The sequence below is a fragment of the Quercus robur genome, chromosome 3 (genome assembly GCF_932294415.1).
Source record: "Quercus robur chromosome 3, dhQueRobu3.1, whole genome shotgun sequence".
NCBI lineage: Eukaryota > Viridiplantae > Streptophyta > Magnoliopsida > Fagales > Fagaceae > Quercus > Quercus robur.
Genome location: NC_065536.1, coordinates 4,524,964 through 4,545,700, shown reverse-complemented (window position 1 = coordinate 4,545,700; position 20,737 = coordinate 4,524,964). Strand labels below are relative to the sequence as shown.

Sequence of the window (20,737 nt, the reverse complement as noted above, 5' to 3'; positions counted from 1 at the left end):
CTGAGGCGCCTTTGGAGGTCTTAAATTGGTCTCATGAGTCATGTCATTTGTAAACTATATATTCCTTCAAGTCACTTCAACAATCTGTCAAATTTTTCAGTAGTTGTTATTCATTATATTTGAGACTTTAGTTTATAAAATTCAATCAAGATGATTTAAGTAGAAAGAAAACTTAGTACAAAGTGCATAATAACCCAATGTCAAGGACAGCAGTCACACCAAAAGCTGTTTAGTGTTATTCTGATATTCTCACTGTTTTACGGCTAAAGCTAGCAAAAGCATATACATACATAGGTGTTTTTGAATTTTTTTTATTAATCAAAAGCGCATATTGAGCAGAGAATTGTTCTAGAGAAACAGCATTACAGCAACAAGTTTTCTTCACCGCTACTCATCTCATCAGGGGTTGCCAATTGCATCAAGGGTGGTTGGATTAGGAGCTGATGGTGGGACTCGACCTTTATTCATTGGACCATATTCACCACCATGTACCTTCGGACCAGCACTCATGTCATGGTTTCCAATTTGAGGAGGGGAATACAGGACAGGTGGACCTCCTGGAATTTCTCCATTATTGTGTACATATCGGTCTTTGAGCAATGCCGCAAAAGTTGAACTGGATAAGGATTGCTTCTTCCTCCCCTCCACCACCATTTTTGGATTTAGAGGCCGAGCTAAAGATCTTAAAAACAAGAGCAATATTAGTACTATAAAGCACCAGCAAAATAAAGAATTTATTGGAATCTGCATTAAAAAAGATAGTTAGCCATCCAAAAAAAAAAAAAAAAAAAAAGACTTTGTAGCAAAATTTTAACCAAAACTCTATTGAGTTCATCGTAAATGATCTTTGATCATATATATGATGTGGGCGCATGGGAACAAGTGGAATGACAAGATATAAAATTTTTAGAAACTCATTTTTCACAATGAATAAAATAAACTAACCATGCACACTAATTAGAGGACGAATTCATTTTCTAGGGGTAGATCTAAGTACACAACAAATTTTTAAGGAGCAGATCTAAGTATATTTCATAAGTTGTTGAATAAATAAATTGTAATCAACAGATGAAAATATGATGGTAGTAATTAATAAACTCATATTCATTCTATCACAACTGGCCATATTATTAAAAAAAATTATAAAATATAGGTTAAAATACTAATTTTCTTCTCAAACTATTAGTAAAATTCGTTTTTTACATTCCGGACTATTAATTATTTTTCAATATAATCATTAAAATTTTAAAATCAAGTTTATTTCATCCTTAAATCTCTTCTTTTAAAATTTTTGACAATAATTACTATTGACTTTTTTTTAGAAGAAATTATTATTAACTTGGGGTCCGTTTGAGATTTGTTTATCTTGTTGAAACTAAAAAAAAATTGCTGAAAGTATTGTAGATAAAGGTAAAAGTTAGTTGAAATAGTACAGTGAGACCTATAAATAGTATCAAAAAGTGTAATGGAACTCATGAATAATAGCAAAAATAAGCTGAATAATAAAATAAGTTGGCAAAAATAATTCATACCAATGGTCCGTTTGGATACAGCTTATTTTGCTGAAAACTAAAAACTGAAAATACTGTAACAAAATAATTTTTAAATGTATGAATAATACCATGAGACCCATTTTTAATATTTTCTTTCTGAATAAAGTTGTTTTGGGTCCTGTAAACAGTGCGTGAATAATGGATGAACACAGTGTATAAACAGTACACTTTGTCTCCTAAAAACTGAAACGCGTGCATAAAAAAATAAATTAAAAAAAAAAACGCAAAACGCCAGACGCAGGAAAATAATTCCTATCCAAACGTATACTAAATATGTGTTTGAATACTAATGAAAAATCAAAATTATTTACTATTCGACCTATTTTTTATACTATTTATGGACCCACTGCACTTTTTGATACTATTCATAGATCCGCTGTACTATTTCAACTAACTTTTACCTTTATCTATAGTACCTTTAATAATAAGTTTTCATTTTCAATAAAATAAACGGCATCCAAACAGATCTTAAATGCATACGTGATTTCCAAATTTTACACTTTTTATAATAGCATTTTAATGTAGATTTTATTTGTCAGTTGTCACATCAACTATGAAATGAAATCCAACGATAAAATAGCCTATATTTCATTGGTTGTTGAATATATCAACACTCTAAAGCTATATTCCTTCCGGATACGTACGATTTCCCAGTAATCATTAAAGATATGTATCTATATGGATAAATAAGTTTATATATATATATATATATATAGAGAGAGAGAGAGAGAGAGAGAGAAGCTTATATCTTTTTATTAATGTTTCTTTACCAGAAGAATTTGAAGGAAGGTTGTGGAGTTGTACTTGACGAGATCCTTATGGTTGCATATAAGGTGTTTTCAGTGGGGGATAAGAATGTGGAAGATGCAAAATTTTAAATCTACTCTATCGCAGACTAGCCTAGGCAACATCTATCACATCTGGCTTCAAAGGAATACCAGAACTTTGTTTGTAGCTGAGCTTGTTTCTTTTGTTTTAGGACTTGGGTGTTTATGTTTGATCCGTTGTGGTTTTTGAGTTTAGAGATCTTGTATTTTGGTCCATGTTTCAACAAAAATATTTCTTTCATACAAAAGAAAGAGAGAAAAAGAAAAAGAAAACAGAGAAGGGTTTTGAAGAAACTTACTGTTGGACAGTGAATCCAAGAAGATGTGGGAGAATCACAACCAAGAAGATGGGGGACAACCATTGAAGATGTGGCTGAGACCTATACATATTTTTCTCTACAAATAAGAAGAATTAACTTGGAGATTAGGGAAAGACATTTAAGCAAAATTCACAGTGCATATATGATACATCTAAGCAAAAACATTCAAGGAAATAATAAAAATTCAAAAATAGCAGAGATTTTGAGACCTCGAAACTTTGCCTCTGAGTGAGAGAGAGAGAGTTTGAGACGAAATGTATGAGGGAACATATTTATAGTTGGTGGGTGGTGGAATAGGTTGGGTAACGGTGTAAATAACGTAACGGAAGGAAGACATATTCCGTTAAGTGGGTTCGTGGATGGGACAGCGTGAGTGTTTCAATAGCTTTGTTATTTTTCTTCCTCTCTATCTAACCAAACACACTTTAAAAAAAAATTTCTCTTTATTTTCTCTTCAAAATTTTTCATCCATCCTATTTCACCTCTAAACAAACACACCCTTTAACATGCTCAAATTATTTCACACACTTTGACATGCTCAATGTGTGATTGACATTTATGCAAAGGTCGTCCAGAGATCCTATATTTTTTTTTTTTTTGTGTTTTATTGGTAAGATGTTAAGCAACAGTTTTAAGTGTTTAAATAATATTACACATTTTTTCACCCACACATATTTTCAAAAAGTGCAAATAACGTTAATAAAATAATACTACCAAATGGACTTCAACTTTAAGATGATGCCAATTCCCATGGGGCCCAATTGATTTGTGTGCCGGTAGAGTTTAGGCCAAATATGGGATAAGGATAGCCAAGCCCACTACAGGTGGTCGATTCACAAGCAGCCATATTATTAAAACATTGTAAATTATAAGTTAAATTACTAATTTAATCCTCAAATTATTTTGTAAAATTCAATTTAGTACCCTAACTATTAATTATGTCATTTTGGTCACCCAAATTTAAAAATCAAGTCTATTTCATCCTTAAATTTTTTTGTTATTAAAATTAATTTAAATAAAATTAATAATTACCACCGACTTTATTTCAAATTTTTTACTTTTTAAAATATCATTTTAATGTATATTTTATTTGCCACATTAATTAAGAAATGAAACCCAATAATAAAATTGACTATCTTTCATAGACCTTTTGTTTTTTTTTTTTTTTGAGAAACCAGATAAATAGTTTGTTGAACACTCTAATTAACATTGTTAAAAGATGTGTATACATCTAGAGAGAGAGAGAGAGAGAGAGAGAGAGAGAGAGAGAGAGAGAGAGAGAGAGAGAGAGAGAGAGAGAGAGAGAGAGAGAGAGAGGAAATATATTTATTGTTGGTCAAGTGGGTTCAATAGCGTCGTTGTTAAGGAGGAAGTATGCCTTGTTACGGGTGTATACTTCTTCTCATTCATAGTTGTATGGGTCCCACCAGCTATGAGTGTGAGGAAATATACACGGTAACAGGGTGTATTTTTCTGTTGTTAAGAATTATTGAGCAGTAATACTCTGTAGAAGATTCGATGTCTATGATGGTCCTCTAATTGATTACGGTTTAGATAGTTATTATATTCAAACAATAAAAAAAAATAATAATAAAAAAATCAATGCTTTGATTAAATTTATTATGTCCAAAGATTTTCTCTTAAAAATATTAAGGGATTGAGATAAAGGCACAATGGACGGGGCTTGTGTGATCAGTGATCTTTATTCTTTAAAGCGAAAATTAATATCTCTCTAGAAGCACCACAAGTTTATCTTTTTCAAACTTAGCACAGCCAGAAAAAAAAACTTATGTTTTTGTCTCTTTAAATATGCATGTTCTCCAAAAAAAAATATGACTAATTGACTAGGGTTTTTCTTTAATTTTTTTTTTTTTTTAGTTGGAAATCAAAATGGAAGGAAAAAAAATTAGACCGTTCTTGCTCGACCACATATTTTCAAGAAAATACAAAAATTGAAAATTGAACATAATGGATTGCCCTCTGGCTTGCTATCAAATTATTAATTAAATATTAAGAAAACAATGAGCTCCTATATATCAATCAACCACTAGTTTAATATGTCAAACGTAACCATTAATTCTTAAGCATCAATATTTGGAAGAACCTATGTTTTGTGAATTTTGTCCGCATATGTTCTCCAAATACAACTAGGAAACTCCAGTGCTTTTAATTAACAAATACAGAAACCAAAATGGAAAAAGAAAAAAAAAAGTTGTTCTTGCTCAAGGTACGTACTGTCAAGATGAAATAATGAATTGCTTTCTGCGTTGCTATCAAGTTATGAATTGAAATACCAAAAATAAATAAATAAATAAAGCTCTTAGTCTTCGATATCAATTAGCCACTAGTTGATTTTTGATTAAGAGGCAAAGCTTCGGGCCTAAAACACAAAAGGAATATGGTCAGCATAAGCCACACGCAATATCTCAAGCTATCTATTTTTTTATTGTTTATTATTATTCTCATTCTCTGGCTTTCAAAAGCAAGTAGTAATGTAAGGTGTCAGGGTTGTGAGTGAACTATGAAGTGTGTTGGTTTGTTGGGTTTTATCGGTTCTTCTACGCCCTCAACTCTTGCACTCACTTTGACATGCACATTTGTAAATGTGTGATTGAATTACATCATTTATGCAAAAGCCCTGAAGTGGTCAGCAATGAGGCTGGCTTGTGGGGTTAAGTTAACTTAAGTGTCCTCCATGTCACCGAAGCCAGTCCAGGAAAGAAGACTAGAGCCAATTTACATGAGTTACTCCAAGTGTTAAGTCATGGTTGATCAGATGAAATCATTGAAGAGATAAAGATAATGATGGGTTTATATTCCTTTACCATCATAGCTTATCTTTTCAGATAAATATAAGTTAAATTACTAATTTAATCCTCAAATTATTTTGTAAAGTTCAATTTAGTACCCTAACTATTAATTATGTCATTTTGGTCATCCAAATTTAAAAATCAAGTCTATTTCATCCTTAAATCTTTTTGTTATTAAAATTAATTTTAATAAAATTATTAATTACCACTGAATTTATTTCAAATTTTTTACACTTTTTAAAATATCATTTTAATGTATATTTTATTTGCCACATTAATTAAGAAATGAAACCCAATAATAAAATTGACTATCTTTCATAGACTTCATTTTTTTTTTTTTTGGTTTGAGAAACTAGACAAATAGTCTGTTGAATACTCTAATTAATGCTGAACTGATATTCTTTCGTACTATGACTTCCCAGTAATCATATTGTAAAAAGATATGTATATATCTAGAGAGAGAGAGGAAATATATTTATTGTTGGTCAAGTAAGTAATACTCTGTAGAAGATTCGATGTCTTTGATGGTTGTCTAATGGCCAAAATGGGGTTTTACCCCTTTCAACCAAACTTTCCAGTATTTTGTCCATGTTTTGAAACTATTTAAGAATATACTCCTATTTTAAACTTGATTTTGTAATAATAGAGTTTCAATGAAAAACTCAATTTAACGAAAATCGAATTATAGGCAAAAAACTTAAAAAAAAACTTACATGGAACTCGATTTCCACATAAGTTTTTGCAAGTAACTCGATTTTTGTTAAATCGAGTTTTTTTAAAAAAAAATTGAGTTTCAAAACAAGGTTATGTCCCTAAATAGTTTCAGAACAGAAACATTTTGCTAGAAAGTTTGGCTGAAAGAGTTATTTTGCCATTTTGGCCGTCCTCTAATTGATTACGGTTTGGATAGATATTATAAAAAAAATAAATAAATAAAAAAAAATAAAAAAAATAAAAAAATTCAATGTTTTTGTTAAATTTATTATGTCCAAAGGCTTTCTCTTAAATATATTTAGGAATTGAGATAAAGGCACAATGGATAGGGCTTGTGTGATCAGTGATATTTATTCTTTAAAGCGAAAATTAATATCTCTGATCTAGAAGCACCACAAGTTTATCGTTTTCAAACTTAGCACAGCCAGAAAAAAAAAAAAAAAAACTTATGTTTTTGTCTCCATAAATATGCATGTTCTCCAAAAAAATATGACTAATTGACTAGGGTTTTTCTTTTTAATTTCAAATTTTTTTTTTTTTTGAAGTTGGAAATCAAAATGGGAGGAAAAAAAAAAATTAGACCGTCCTTGCTCGACCACATATTTTCAAGAAAATACAAAAATTGAAAATTGAACTTAATGGATTGCCCTCTGGCTTGCTATCAAATTATTAATTAAATATTAAGAAAACAATGAGCTCCTATATATCAATCAACCACTAGTTTAATATGTTAAACGTAACCATTAATTCTTAAGCATCAATATTTGGAAGAACCTATGTTTTGTGATTTTTGTCCGCATATGTTCCCCAAATACAACTAGGAAACTCCAGTGCTTTTAATTAACAAATACAGGAAAAAAAAAATGTTCTTGCTCAAGGTACGTACTGTCAAGATGAAATAATGAATTGCTTTCTGCGTTGCTATCAAGTTATGAATTGAAATACCAAAAATAAATAAATAAATAAAGCTCTTAGTCTTAGATATCAATTAGCCACTAGTTGATTTTTGATTAAGAGGCCAAGCTTCGGGCCTAAAACACAAAAGGAATATGGTCAGCATAAGCCACACGCAATATCTCAAGCTATCTATTTTTTTATTGTTTATTATTATTCTCATTCTCTGGCTTTCAAAAGCAAGTAGTAATGTAAGGTGTCAGGGTTATGAGTGAACTATGAAGTGTGTTGGTTTGTTGGGTTTTATCGGTTCTTCTACGCCCTCAACTCTTGCACTCACTTTGACATGCACATTTGTAAATGTGTGATTGAATTACATCATTTATGCAAAAGCCCTGAAGTGGTCAGCAATGAGGCTGGCTTGTGGGGTTAAGTTAACTTAAGTGTCCTCCATGTCACCGAAGCCAGTCCTGGAAAGAAGACTAGAACCAATTTTCATGAGTTACTCAAGTGTTAAGTCATGATTGATCAGATGAAAACATTGAGAAGATAGAGATAATGATGGGTTTATATTCCTTTACCATGATAGCTTATCTTTTCAGCTAATTGTAAAAGGGTCATTTTGTCTAGCGTATTTGTTTACCTGTTAATGTTGAATTTGAGTTCTAAGATATAGATATTAATGGAAGAGATAAAAAAAAGGGTTATATGTCAATCATATATAATTTCCGTTGTCCTTTTTATATGATAATGAATAACCATGTGTGTTTTAACCCCCCCCCCCCCCCCCAAAAAAAATAAAAATAAATAAAGAACAACCATGTGTGGATTTTTTTCCTCCAATGGATGTGGAATTATAAAAAAGAGGAAACCATGTGTTTTCTTGACAGAATATAACCATATATATCTATTGCTGATGATATTTGACCGGATTGTATGCTAGATGCTAATAATATCACGTTCCTTTGATTTACTCAGAAAAAGAAAAAAAAAATAATGTAAGCTAGATGATGTTAACTCTTTTTATTTTTCAAAAAGGAAAAGAGATTGCAGAAGTCGATGATAGTTGGATGATTGTTAGTTTGTTACCATTTGAGTAGGAAAACATTGAAATCAACATCAGAAACATAGGGAAGGCAGATTCAATAATCAATCAATTGTAAACAGATGAGATGAGAATAATGAGATAATATATGTTTTTCGTTTCTGAAAGGTATATGTTAATCCTATTATTGCCAGTTCTGTTGTCACTCATATGTGTTAAGTATATGTTAATCCTATTATTGCTAGTTCTATTGTCACTCACATATTTGCTAAACCTTTACTATAATTTGGAAAGAGCATTTATGTGGCCTGCATTAGGATGAATCTTGTTGAAGCGCTTATTTGCTCAAAGTACTATAAAAAAAAATTAAAAAAAAAAAAAAAGAGAATAGATTAAAATTTTTTTTTTTTTTTTTATAAAAGATAAAAATTCAATCTTAGCAACATTTAAATATATATGTGTGTAAAGTTTTTTCTAGTTAGGGAACTTGAATCTCGACCCTTGTCCCCCACATCAATCCTACAAACACTTAGGAGACGTTTAGTATACTGTAATAGCTCCTATAATAGAATAATTATTCATGTGTAATAGCAATTCGGTCATTTGGTTAAATCTTTATTACATGAATTAGTTATTACATTGGAATAACTATTTTTTAAATTGAAGAATAGTTATTCCTCTTTAGAATTGATGTAAGAGTGTATCAAAAAAAAAAAAAAAAAAAAAAAACCTATTTCTTAGTGTGTATATATATATATATATATATATATATAATAGATTTTAAAATTAATATATTTTCAAAAATATAAAGTTTCCTTATATAATAACCAAACTTATAAATAATAATAGTTATTCCATTATAATACATTTTATTCTCAATAATAAAATTTACTATTTCCAATGGAATCTACGGAACTTTAAACTTGTGGTCAAAATAAATTTAAAAAGTAAAAAGAATAAAAGTTTTCTTTGGTCAAACGCATAAACATAGCGGATGTGTGAAACCACCCACGTGTACTGCTGTAACCCAATTAAAGAGATTAAGGTTAGGGAATAAAGTCAATAAAGTTTTAATATTCTCTATTCAAACCAAAAAAAAAAGTCGAATCAATTCAAACAAATTTTGAAGACTTCATGTCTTCATCATAAAAAAGGAAAAAAAAAAAGAAAAAAAGAATGAATGTATGTGATTTTAATCGGTCCTTAAAAAGATTAGGAAAATTCAATTAAAATCTTAATTCTTATGGATTAAAATGGAAGGCAATTATGGTTTAGTGCAAGGCATAGGACAACTTTACAAGATAAATGTAGAATTTAGAAATTATTTTATTAATTTCTAAAGGCTAATCAACCTACCAAAAATAAGATTTTATCATAATAAAAAGTAAAAAACCATAGATTTATCTTTTAAAATACAAAAAAGCTTAAAACAAAATTTGGAAAAAAAAAAAAAAAGGTAAAAAATGGAAATTTTTTTGTCAAAGTGTTGATAAGCTGTCTGCCCGGCAGCTTCCAAATTTTTTATTTTGCAGATTTTTGTTGTGAGATTTTTTCAAAACCTTTTGTGAGATGAAAATTAAGTTCTGAAAGCTCCGGGAACTTTATAAATTGGAGAATCATTAAAAAATAAAAAATAAATAAATAAAAAAACGAATATTTGAAAGGATGTGTGTTTTAACTAACTTTAACTCTCGAATCTTTTTAATAAAAAGATGGAAAGCAAAATGGGGGAAAAAAGAGAGACCTATTTCTTGCTTGACCACGTACTTTTTCAAGAAACACAAAAGTTGAAGACGTAATGAACTTGCTTTCTTCCTTTCTATCAAATTATTAGATAAAAATACTAAGAAATTTTGCAAATGCTCGACCTTTAGTCTAGTGTGTATTGGAGTGCGGTTTTTATTTTATTTTTATAGTAGTGAAGACTGATGCTTACACTTGTCCCAGTGCGACACAATTCTAGAATGTGCATATTTTAGAGGACTAGAACTGTCTAGAATGTGCATATTCCATAGGACTAGAACCATGTTAAAGACAAATTATATATCGTTAAAAAAAAAAAATGGCCGACTATGGCTTTTGAAGCTGATAACGAGCCTTTTTTTTTTTTTTTTCCTTCTCTGTAGCAATTAAAAGTTAAAACTACATATCAAGGGGAAAAAAAAATCTCGTTCAAACTAACTTTGATCAGCATAAGTTGCTGATTCCATTTCATTCCGTGGTCAAAGAAGTATGTATTCTAATTTTATATATTATATTATTGCAATTTTTTTTTAATTGAATCTCAATTGAGTGTGAATGCTCAAAGATTGAATTATACACTATACAGTCAATGGCAGAGCCACGTTGGAGCTGAAGGGACCATGGCCCTCCAAAAATTTTGAAAAAAAAAAAATAGATATATTGAAATATGAGTTATCCGAACTAATTAAACAATTTTTAAGATTAGATACGCTTCTGGCCCTCCTAAATTCCAAAAAAATTCTATTTAGAAAACAAGTATAGGCTTACTACAGTCACTTCACAATGTGAGGCTATGATTTGCCTCTAAATTTAATCTTCATAGGAGGGGTATCTATTTGCCCCACCACGTAGTTGCAAACACCACTAGGTTGTTCTGGCATAGGTGACTCTTTAGCATTTTATCTCTTTTGTCTCTTGTCTTAACTCAACTAATCTACTTTTTTTACTCTGTTTCTTCTTTGCTTCTTCCGTTATTTATGAAACATGTGATGTGTAGCAGTTTTAATCCAACCATCCAATTAGTTATACCTCCAAAGCTCCAGTACGTGTATGGTTAAGAGGAAATGTATACAAAAACAAGTGTACAAGTTTAGAATCATAAGGTTTTTTTTTTTAATTTTTAATTTTATTTTTTTTATTGGACTTTTCTTTTATATATATATATATATATATATATATATATATGGGCTGGTCTCAACTTACACTTGGCGTAATTTTAAGCAATGTTACACCAATCAATATTTTTTAATTAGATGTAAATTTTGACAAATCCACCATTAGATTATATTATTTTCATATATTTTCCATACTTATAAAATTTCAAAGTAATTAAAGATTAATAGTCATGTGATCAATCAATTATTTAAATTCAAGTTTTTGTAATTTAAAATAATGCATGAAATATGAGTTTATGGATTGACTAATAAATAATATTCAATTCACATGAAAATTGACATGAATGTTAAGAACATATTGAACATGTAATTCAACGATAAGATTTTTAGAATATGAATTTTATAACAAGTTATTGAGTGGTGTAATATTACTTAGAGTTACATTGGTCTAACATTTTAATAAATAAATTATATAACATTACAAATATAATATAATGCTCTGCTGTCAACTGAGTGGCGTTTTTTTATTTTTTATTTTTATAGTAACGAAGACTAAGACTGATGCTAACACTTATCCCTAGCCAACACAATTCTAGAATGTTGCACATTAGGAGGACCAGAACTATAATAAAGGCTTTGCTTAAAAAAAAAAAAAAAAAAAAAAAAAAACTATGATAAAGACAAACTGTCGTTGAAAACGGCCGACAATGGCTTTTTTGATTTTGAGTAGAATCGTAGAAGAAAAAGACTGAGCGAGCCAGTTGAGTGTGACCGATTCAAACTGTGACGTTAATGATTGATCAGCATGAGTAGCTGATTCCATCTCATTCGTAGGCAGAGAGGTACGAATGCTTTTGGATTGAGTTCAGGTGTAACACTCAAGTATTGCATCTTTTTTTTCTTTTTTCTTTTTTTTTTTATTTATTTTTTATTTTTATTTTTTATTTTTTTTATTTTAACTCAAGTATTGCATCTTATGCTATAGTAATACATGGTTGATATTAAAAGTTTAAAAAAGAAACTTTCAATTTTAATAAATAAAAAAATAAAAAGAAGTTAAAAAATAAAAGTAGTAAAAATTAATATGAGATGGTGTGGTGTAATTAACCAATTGCACCTGATATTGGGTATTGCACCAAATCCAAATCTTATTTTTTTTTATATATTATATATTAGGGTCATGTTAACGAATATTCTTAGAATATTGGTTAACAATCTATTTTAAGAAATTTTAACACAACTTTTATGGAAAATGAAAAAAAAAAAAAAAAACTATTAAAACATTAATTGATTTTTCTTTTTTCATAAAAATTTTCTTTAAATTGATTATTAATCAATGTCATAAGTGCATTTATTAGCATTTCCCATTATATTATTGCCTTGGAAATTCACAAAAAATGCAAAACATACTCTTAAATTTTGAAGTGTATTCTTTTTTTTTTTGGTAGTAGGTTGAAGTGTATTCTTTCTTTCTTTCTTTTTTGGTAGTAGGTGAAAAGCCTTGACAACATCATGTCGGTTTAAGAAATAATCCATTCCATGACTACTTTGAAAAGTAAAATTAGCAGCATGGCCATCAAATTGGACCTGGAAAATAAGTTCTCGTAAGCTTTATCCTATCATTGAATCTGACCATTGTTATTGTTTGGGTAAGATAAAAGAGAATCATAAAGCGTGGCAGTGTAATGGGCTAGCGATATGCTTTTGCAACTTGTTTAATGACCTAATGTCAAGGCCCATTAATCATTGCCGTATGAGTTTGCTTATCAAATGTGGGTCAAAGGTTCAGTACCATAGTTCAATTGCATCCAACATTCCAACCTGCAGTCAGTCAGCGGGGTATTACATAATAAAATATTAATCATATGTCAATCTGTTTTTATTTTTTATTATTATCATTAATTATATCGATTTTCTCTAAGTTAATGAAGAAAAATATCAATTATAATTCAAACAAATTAATATACGCTTTCATTAGATAATATTATTCCAGAGAAGCTAATTAAAAGTTAGATTATTTTTTGAAAAAACCTTTTTAATATAATTAAAATACAATCTAGAAACAACTAGACCTAAAATATAATCGCCCTAATTAAGTGTACAAATACATATATAAAGTTATAAACTATACTAACACTTTCAAGTGTAATGATTGGCCAATAGGTGACATTTTTTGTGGGTTCCAATTAACTCAACTGGTAAAGTTTCTGACTGTTGAATAAGAGATTTGAGATTCAATCCCTTCCTACATTAGAAATTGATTGGTGTCTTGGTCTACTAATAAAGAATTATCATTAGGAGCAGATACTATAAGTTGAAACTCTCTTAAAAAAAATAGGTGGCATTTTTTACTAGAAAAGGAGAATCCTAGCCTACCTTAATGGGGTCAATAAGAAACTCCGAAATACACCATCTAAATCTCATGCTAGAGTCGAAAGAAATCAATCTGTCAAAAAAAAAAAAAAAAAAAATTTTAGTGATGAAGGCCCGTTTGGTAGAGGAGTTTGAGTAATGTTATTTGGATATTTTTGATATACGTGTGTATAAAAAAGTGTGTAATGTTGTTTAAAATGTGAAAATGTGTGTTAGAGTTAAGCTACCAAACAGGCCGGAAAGAATTTTGGGCTTAAAGCCTAAACGGATTTGAAAGTTCAAATATGTGTATAAAACACCCTTGAACGTTTAGACCCCCAAATACAAAATAACCAATTCAAGCTTTATGACAAACAACTAGTGTGCGGAAAATGAACATAAGCTATAAACAGAATTGGAAATCAATCTAAGCCAATTATAAATCACATCCATAGCAGAAAATAAAAGGCAAAGATAAAGGGAAGAGAGATGCAAACACAAGAACAACACACGATGTGTTATCGAAGAGGAAACCGAAGCCCTCGGCGTAAAACCTCTCCGCCGCCCTCCAAGCGGTCAATAATCCACTAGAAAATGTAGTTGGGATACATGAACAGCAATAGACCCTCCAAGCCTAATCTACCCGATGTACCTAAGCCCTCCAAGCTTCTTGCTCCAACGAGGTTGCGCCGAACCTTTTTCTTTTCTAGCTTACCGGATTCCGCTACTAGACCATAGCATCCGCCATCCTTGGCATCTTCCAATGCTTCCCAAAGCTCCAAAGACACTCAACACTCTGAATGGGTGTGGGTAGTGTTTGGATAGAAATCTCCTCTCAATAGGTATGACAATGAGAAAGGGAATGAGAAGAGACTACAAAGATTTCTCTCTAAGAATGAGTAGCTCTCTCTAATTGGGTGGGTGTTTTGAAGAAACCTCTCTTAGGGTTTTTCTTTCTGAATAGCCACACATATCTTGTGGGAATGAGGGGTATTTATACTGGTGTGAGAATGGAATACGAAGAGTCAGTTTTTCCAAAAACAGGGCTGGCTGGCGACTTGACCTCGCGACTTGACTGAGTCGCGAGTTTAAGTCGCGAGCTAACTTAATGGCCAGTCTGGATTTTTGTCGTGTAGTGCTCCAGGTGGCGTGACTGTTCAGCTCCCCTGCATGCTCTGCACGTGAGCAACTTTTGGCGGCTTGCAAGCCGCGAGCCACCCGCGAGTCCTAACCGCGAGTTTCTGCTTCACTGCACTGTCTTGAGCATTTCTTCACACTCTCTCACACACTACCCTTACATGATTCCCACCTAAATACAAGGTTTCTAAGTGCTATATTACAAGCAAATTTGTCATGGAATAAAGCCAACACATGGTTGATTAAATTCAACCTTACAATCTCCCCCTTTGGCTATTCCATGACAAAACACCCTAAAACAGACTCTAGACTTAAACGTGAGTTTGGGAATAATGGCAAAACTCACTCACACCTAAATCTAGAAACTGTGCAGCTCTTGAATCATATGAACATAATACTCCTGAAACACAACAATACACTATGATCATTGTAAGCAGAAAATTATAAATGCATATGAAGCAGGCAATATGTGATCAAGCAAAGATGGAGTTAATAAACAAACCATGGCTTGATCAACCAAGTGAACACCATAAGGAAGTGATCACAGTGCTCATTCACACTTGGAATGAACACAAGGACATACAAGTTAACAAGCACAAGGCAAGACACTTGTATGCTCAACACTCAACCAATGCATAACACACAAGGCATATGCATCTAGGAACAATCCTACAAGGGCACAAAAGTGACGGTACTTAAAAGAAAATGCAATACATTTATATAGAAGTACTGATTTAAACAAAGCATAAAAGGCTGCATTAAGCAAGATACATACCATAAAGTCTACAAACTATGCATAACACATACATAACACATTAACCCTAAAAACTTACAAAAGCACATGGGTACAAAGCACATTATATTGAATAAAAACTTAAACAATATAAACTAAAAGTGCTTAAAGTTTCTCCCCTTCAAAATGATGAGAAGCTGTGATGCACTTAGAACATATATACTTGTAACCTGAAACACTTGCACAAAACACATTAGACCCTCAAGGTAAAGCAAGTAATAAAAAGACAAGTATAATGTAACAAGCAAATTACGATCAAGTAAACATGATGTGAAACATGTGAGCAACTTGATCATACACCAAAACAGTCATATAGAAATGACTACAATGATCACATAGAAAAGCAAATGATCATTCGAACATGCATTCAATGAAGCACAATAGCATAGGGATATATGCATGTCCAAAACACAAGAAAACAAACACAATACAAGAAAACAAACACAATAAAGTTTTCTAGATAACACAATGTCTTCTCCCCCTTGATATATGCATCTCCACTATGGAAAATCTCTCCCCCTACAAATGTGCACGAGAAATAAAATTTCTCCCCCTAAGGATGTGCACAAGAGTCATAACAAGAGTCATATAGAAATGACAAAACACTCCGGTATACTCTCTAGAGTATACTCTCCCCCTTTTTGTCAGGAATAGACAAAGGGTCAAGGAGAAAAAAAAGGCAAGAGATGAATGAACAAACAATGATAATGATGCATGAGGGGTGCAAGATGAATGAGAAAATGAAGCTCAAACCTAAGACAAAGTAACATGCTACAGAGCATAAGGTAGACATGACAAGCTAGGATGAAGAAGCAAGGTCAAGACCAATGCATGACAAGGGTAGCAAAGGTGTGTGCAAGAGGTGGTTAAGTGCAATGCATGACCAATACATGAAAAATGCACATGTGGGGTAAGGTGTGTTAAATACACAACCAATGAACCAAACATGTTCCTAATGAGGAAACATGAGAAACCCCAAAGTTTGGTACTCATCGGAGTCCATACAAGCGAGAAAATGTCTAAGAGGCATTTTATCAAACATCTAGCATGCACACTATGAACAATAATGTGAAACAATGCATGAACATCATGAAATCCACCCTTAATACATGTTCTATCTGCCACAAGGGGCCAACATCCAATGCAAATCAGCAAAAGAAACCAATCCCATGAAGAAAATTGACAAAAAATAAGTTTTCCCAACCCTTATGATGAAAATCTCAACCAAGAGCACAAAACTCTACAAAACATAATCTAAGGATCAAAATCAATGAAAAGAGTTTATAATTACCTTAGAGATGTTAATGGATTGAAAAACCATTCAAATTGGTTGGGTTTTGATGTAAAAATATTGAAAGAGGGGTTTTAGAGAGGATGGGAGAGGTTTAAAACAAGTTTCCCACGAAAAAGTTCTTTAAAAAGCTGATTCTGGGCGACTCGCAACTGGCGACTGGCGAGCCAAGTCGCGAGTGAGCCGCGAAACCTCTCTGTATGAACTCGCGGCTTAAACTCGCGGCTTGCAAGCCGCCAAACCGAGTAGCCAAAACTGGCAGCTTGCTGGCAGCTCACGCAAGTAGCCAAAATGAGTGGCCAAAAAATCTGACACTTGTTTTTCAAACCAGAACATGTTTAAACATTGAAAAACAAAGTAAGCACTAAACATAAACACAAAAACTGATAAAAATCACTTCCAAAAACATATAAAATGATCAAAAATCTTTTTGGATTGAACCATATATGATTGAGCACACACACATCACATTTAGACAAGTACAATCTTACAAATGAATAAGACATTCATTGAACATTAGGCATGTGTGTTGTGTGTGTGTATCAAATGTGGAATAGTCCTTAGTCTAGAGTGAAATTTCAATGATCAATTCAATCAAGTCATACACAACTAGTGCTAAGTCAAGTGGTCTATCTCAATTATAGAAATGAACATATATGACCTCCCACAAGAAAATGATTACATATGATGAAGCTTTTCATTTAGCTTCTTTGCAATTCATAACATTTGATCATTTTGAATCAAAACATCTCATTTTGAGATCGATGCCTGAAATTTGTGATATTTCAATTTGACGAACAAGCCTATGGCTTTTTGAGCATCATACAATTTCATTTAAGTCGCTTTCCCTTTTTCCTAGTCGAATACTAGTATTTGCGACGGCTTTTGCAGCTCATTATCTCTTTTCATTTTGAGATTTACATTTATTGAGCTCTTTAAGCAATAAAAATAAAAGAGTGGGAAGAGATATAAGTACAAGTCTACGCAAGTATCAAAACCAACATGACTATTGACTAATCATTCATGACAAGCTTGAAGATCGATTTACAACAATCACACAAAGATGTCAAGATTTTTCCCACAAAGATATAAGTGCAAAAATAACAAGCTAAGCTCGAAAATGCACAAAGCCATTTGTACAAAGGTACAAGGCCAAACTCACATGTGATATGTGCTCAAACAAATACGATCAAACTTTTTGAATTTTTCACTTTTTATGTGGTTTTGGATTTTTACTCACACAAAATAGAAACATAAAAGTAAGATCAAAAACGAAACAATGCATACAAATAAATGCAAGATGCACAAAATGCATGAAGATATGACATTTAATGCATGAAGGGTCCTACAAAGATCGAAAGAATTAGATCAAGGACCAAAAGAGCAAAAGCTCAACCATAGGAACCCTTCCTCATCCAAACGGAACGATTGTTTGGAATGAGTGTCTTAAGAGAAGCGAGACGAGGGTTGGAAGAATGAGAACTGGAGATGCACATAGTCAAGGAGTTAAGAGCATTAAACATTTTCTTTAACAACATGCTATTTTCACTCAAATCCAGTTTACTCTTTTTAGCACAACTTCCAAAAAACTCAAGTTTCTCTTTTCTTTTGATTCTCTTAAGAGCTTGAAACTTAGAGCAATGAGGTCTTAGATGACCAAAGGCACCACAATGGTGACAAACAATGTGTTTAGGTCCACTAGGCTTTTTGGGAATGGATCTAGCAACATGGTTTTGTTCCCTCTTCAACTTATGACATTGAGGTCTTATATGACCAATCACACCACAATGGTGGCAAGTTGGAACAAACTTAGATCCATCCAAAGCCTTAGGTTGAGACCTAAACGAAGGTTTTGACTTAACAGTCTTTCTCTCCACCTTTTGATTTCTTTTATGTGGAGGAATGTACGCCGATTTGTCCTTTAAGGTAGAACACACACTAGGCACAAAATCGGGTACCACAACATGATTGCAACAAATATTATCATCCATTTTATCAATGGGTTCAGCAATCAAACACTTGGCATGCATCTTAAGAGATTCATTTTCACATTTAAGATCATCAACAAGTTTGTTAGACAAAACAAGTTTAGCATCCAAGTCCATATTCAAACATTCAAACTCTTTCAGCTTTTCAAGAGAAATTTCAGCAAGTTTTTTATATTTCTCAACCAATTTGTTGGATTCATTGAGCTTAGCAATCAAATCATCCTTTTCACATAATAACTTGCTCAAATTCTTTTGAAACTTCTTAGCATTTTTCTTCAAGAGTTTGTCAACAACACCCATGGATTCAAATAACATGTCATCACACTTATGAGGATTAACACTCATAGAGGCATTTTCACAAACATGTGGCATGTTACATTCATCACCAACCAAATCATGCAAAGAGGCATACAAAGCACAATCCATGGCAAATAAACACAAGGGGTCAAGGATCACACTTAGGTATTTAAACCACAACAAGTGAACCTGGCTCTGATACCAATTGAAAGTTCAAATATGTGTATAAAACACCCTTGAACGTTTAGACCCCCAAATACAAAATAACCAATTCAAGCTTTATGACAAACAACTAGTGTGCGGAAAATGAATATAAGCTATAAACAGAATTGGAAATCAATCTAAGCCAATTATAAATCACATCCATAGCAGAAAATAAAAGGCAAAGATAAAGGGAAGAGAGATGCAAACACAAGAACAACACACGATATGTTATCGAAGAGGAAACCGAAGCCCTCGGCGTAAAACCTCTCCGCCGCCCTCCAAGCGGTCAATAATCCACTAGAAAATGTAGTTGGGATACATGAACAGCAATAGACCCTCCAAGCCTAATCTACCCGATGTACCTAAGCCCTCCAAGCTTCTTGCTCCAACGAGGTTGCGCCGAACCTTTTTCTTTTCTAGCTTACCAGATTCCGCTACTAGACCATAGCATCCGCCATCCTTGGCATCTTCCAATGCTTCCCAAAGCTCCAAAGACACTCAACACTCTGAATGGGTGTGGGTAGTGTTTGGATAGAAATCTCCTCTCAATAGGTATGACAATGAGAGAGGGAATGAGAAGAGACTACAAAGATTTCTCTCTAAGAATGAGTAGCTCTCTCTAATTGGGTGGGTGTTTTGAAGAAACCTCTCTTAGGGTTTTTCTTTCTGAATAGCCACACATATCTTGTGGGAATGAGGGGTATTTATACTGGTGTGAGAATGGAATACGAAGAGTCAGTTTTTCCAAAAAACAGGGCTGGCTGGCGACTTGACCTCGCGACTTGACTGAGTCGCGAGTTTAAGTCGCGAGCTAACTTAATGGCCAGTCTGGATTTTTGTCGTGTAGTGCTCCAGGTGGCGTGACTGTTCAGCTCCCCTGCATGCTCTGCACGTGAGCAACTTTTGGCGGCTTGCAAGCCGCGAGCCACCCGCGAGTCCTAGCCGCGAGTATCTGCTTCACTGCACTGTCTTGAGCATTTCTTCACACTCTCTCACACACTACCCTTACATGATTCCCACCTAAATACAAGGTTTCTAAGTGCTATATTACAAGCAAATTTGTCATGGAATAAAGCCAACACATGGTTGATTAAATTCAACCTTACAGGATTAATAATAGATAATGATAATTTTAGGAGATTGAAATGCCAATTTCTTTCAGGGTTTTACTGTTGGGTTCATAGGACTAGATTGACAAATTTCTGTAATCTTGATTATTTATCCTCGGTAGATGTGCCAATTTCTTTCAGGGGTACTGTAGGGTTCATAGGACTAGATTGAAAAACTCTGGCTTGTATATTTATCCTATGTAGCACGCTTCTTGGTGGATAAAAAAGGTGAGACCAATGGGTTGGCCCAAATTAGATTAAGTAATTAACAGTCTATTACCTAATAATTGTTGAGAGAATATTATGAATATAACATTAACCATATACTAAATAGGTTTGAACAACAGTGCATATTGGAGGCAAATTACTGCTTTCATGTTGGGTGAGATTAATTTCATCTTTTAACAAAATTAATATCTTTTTAACGCTTCATTTTTTTTAAGTTACAATTTTACTTTTGTAAAATAAACAAAATAAATAGATTTAAATAAGTGCGTCCAAATATTAGAAGTGCGATTGTCAAAGAGGTACAGGGTTGGATTTGA

At 32.4% G+C, this 20,737-nt stretch overlaps 1 protein-coding gene across 1 annotated transcript; it reads right to left on the bottom strand.

The window, feature by feature from the left end:
- Positions 1-330: 330 nt before the first annotated feature.
- Positions 331-2,773, bottom strand: LOC126720022 (uncharacterized). The gene is made up of 2 exons (XM_050422504.1): positions 2,680-2,773; positions 331-682 (listed from the first exon to the last, which is right to left on the bottom strand). The coding sequence occupies exons 1-2, from the start codon at positions 2,766-2,768 to the stop codon at positions 400-402; spliced, it is 372 nt and encodes a 123-aa protein (XP_050278461.1). The 5' UTR covers positions 2,769-2,773; the 3' UTR covers positions 331-399.
- Positions 2,774-20,737: the final 17,964 nt, after the last annotated feature.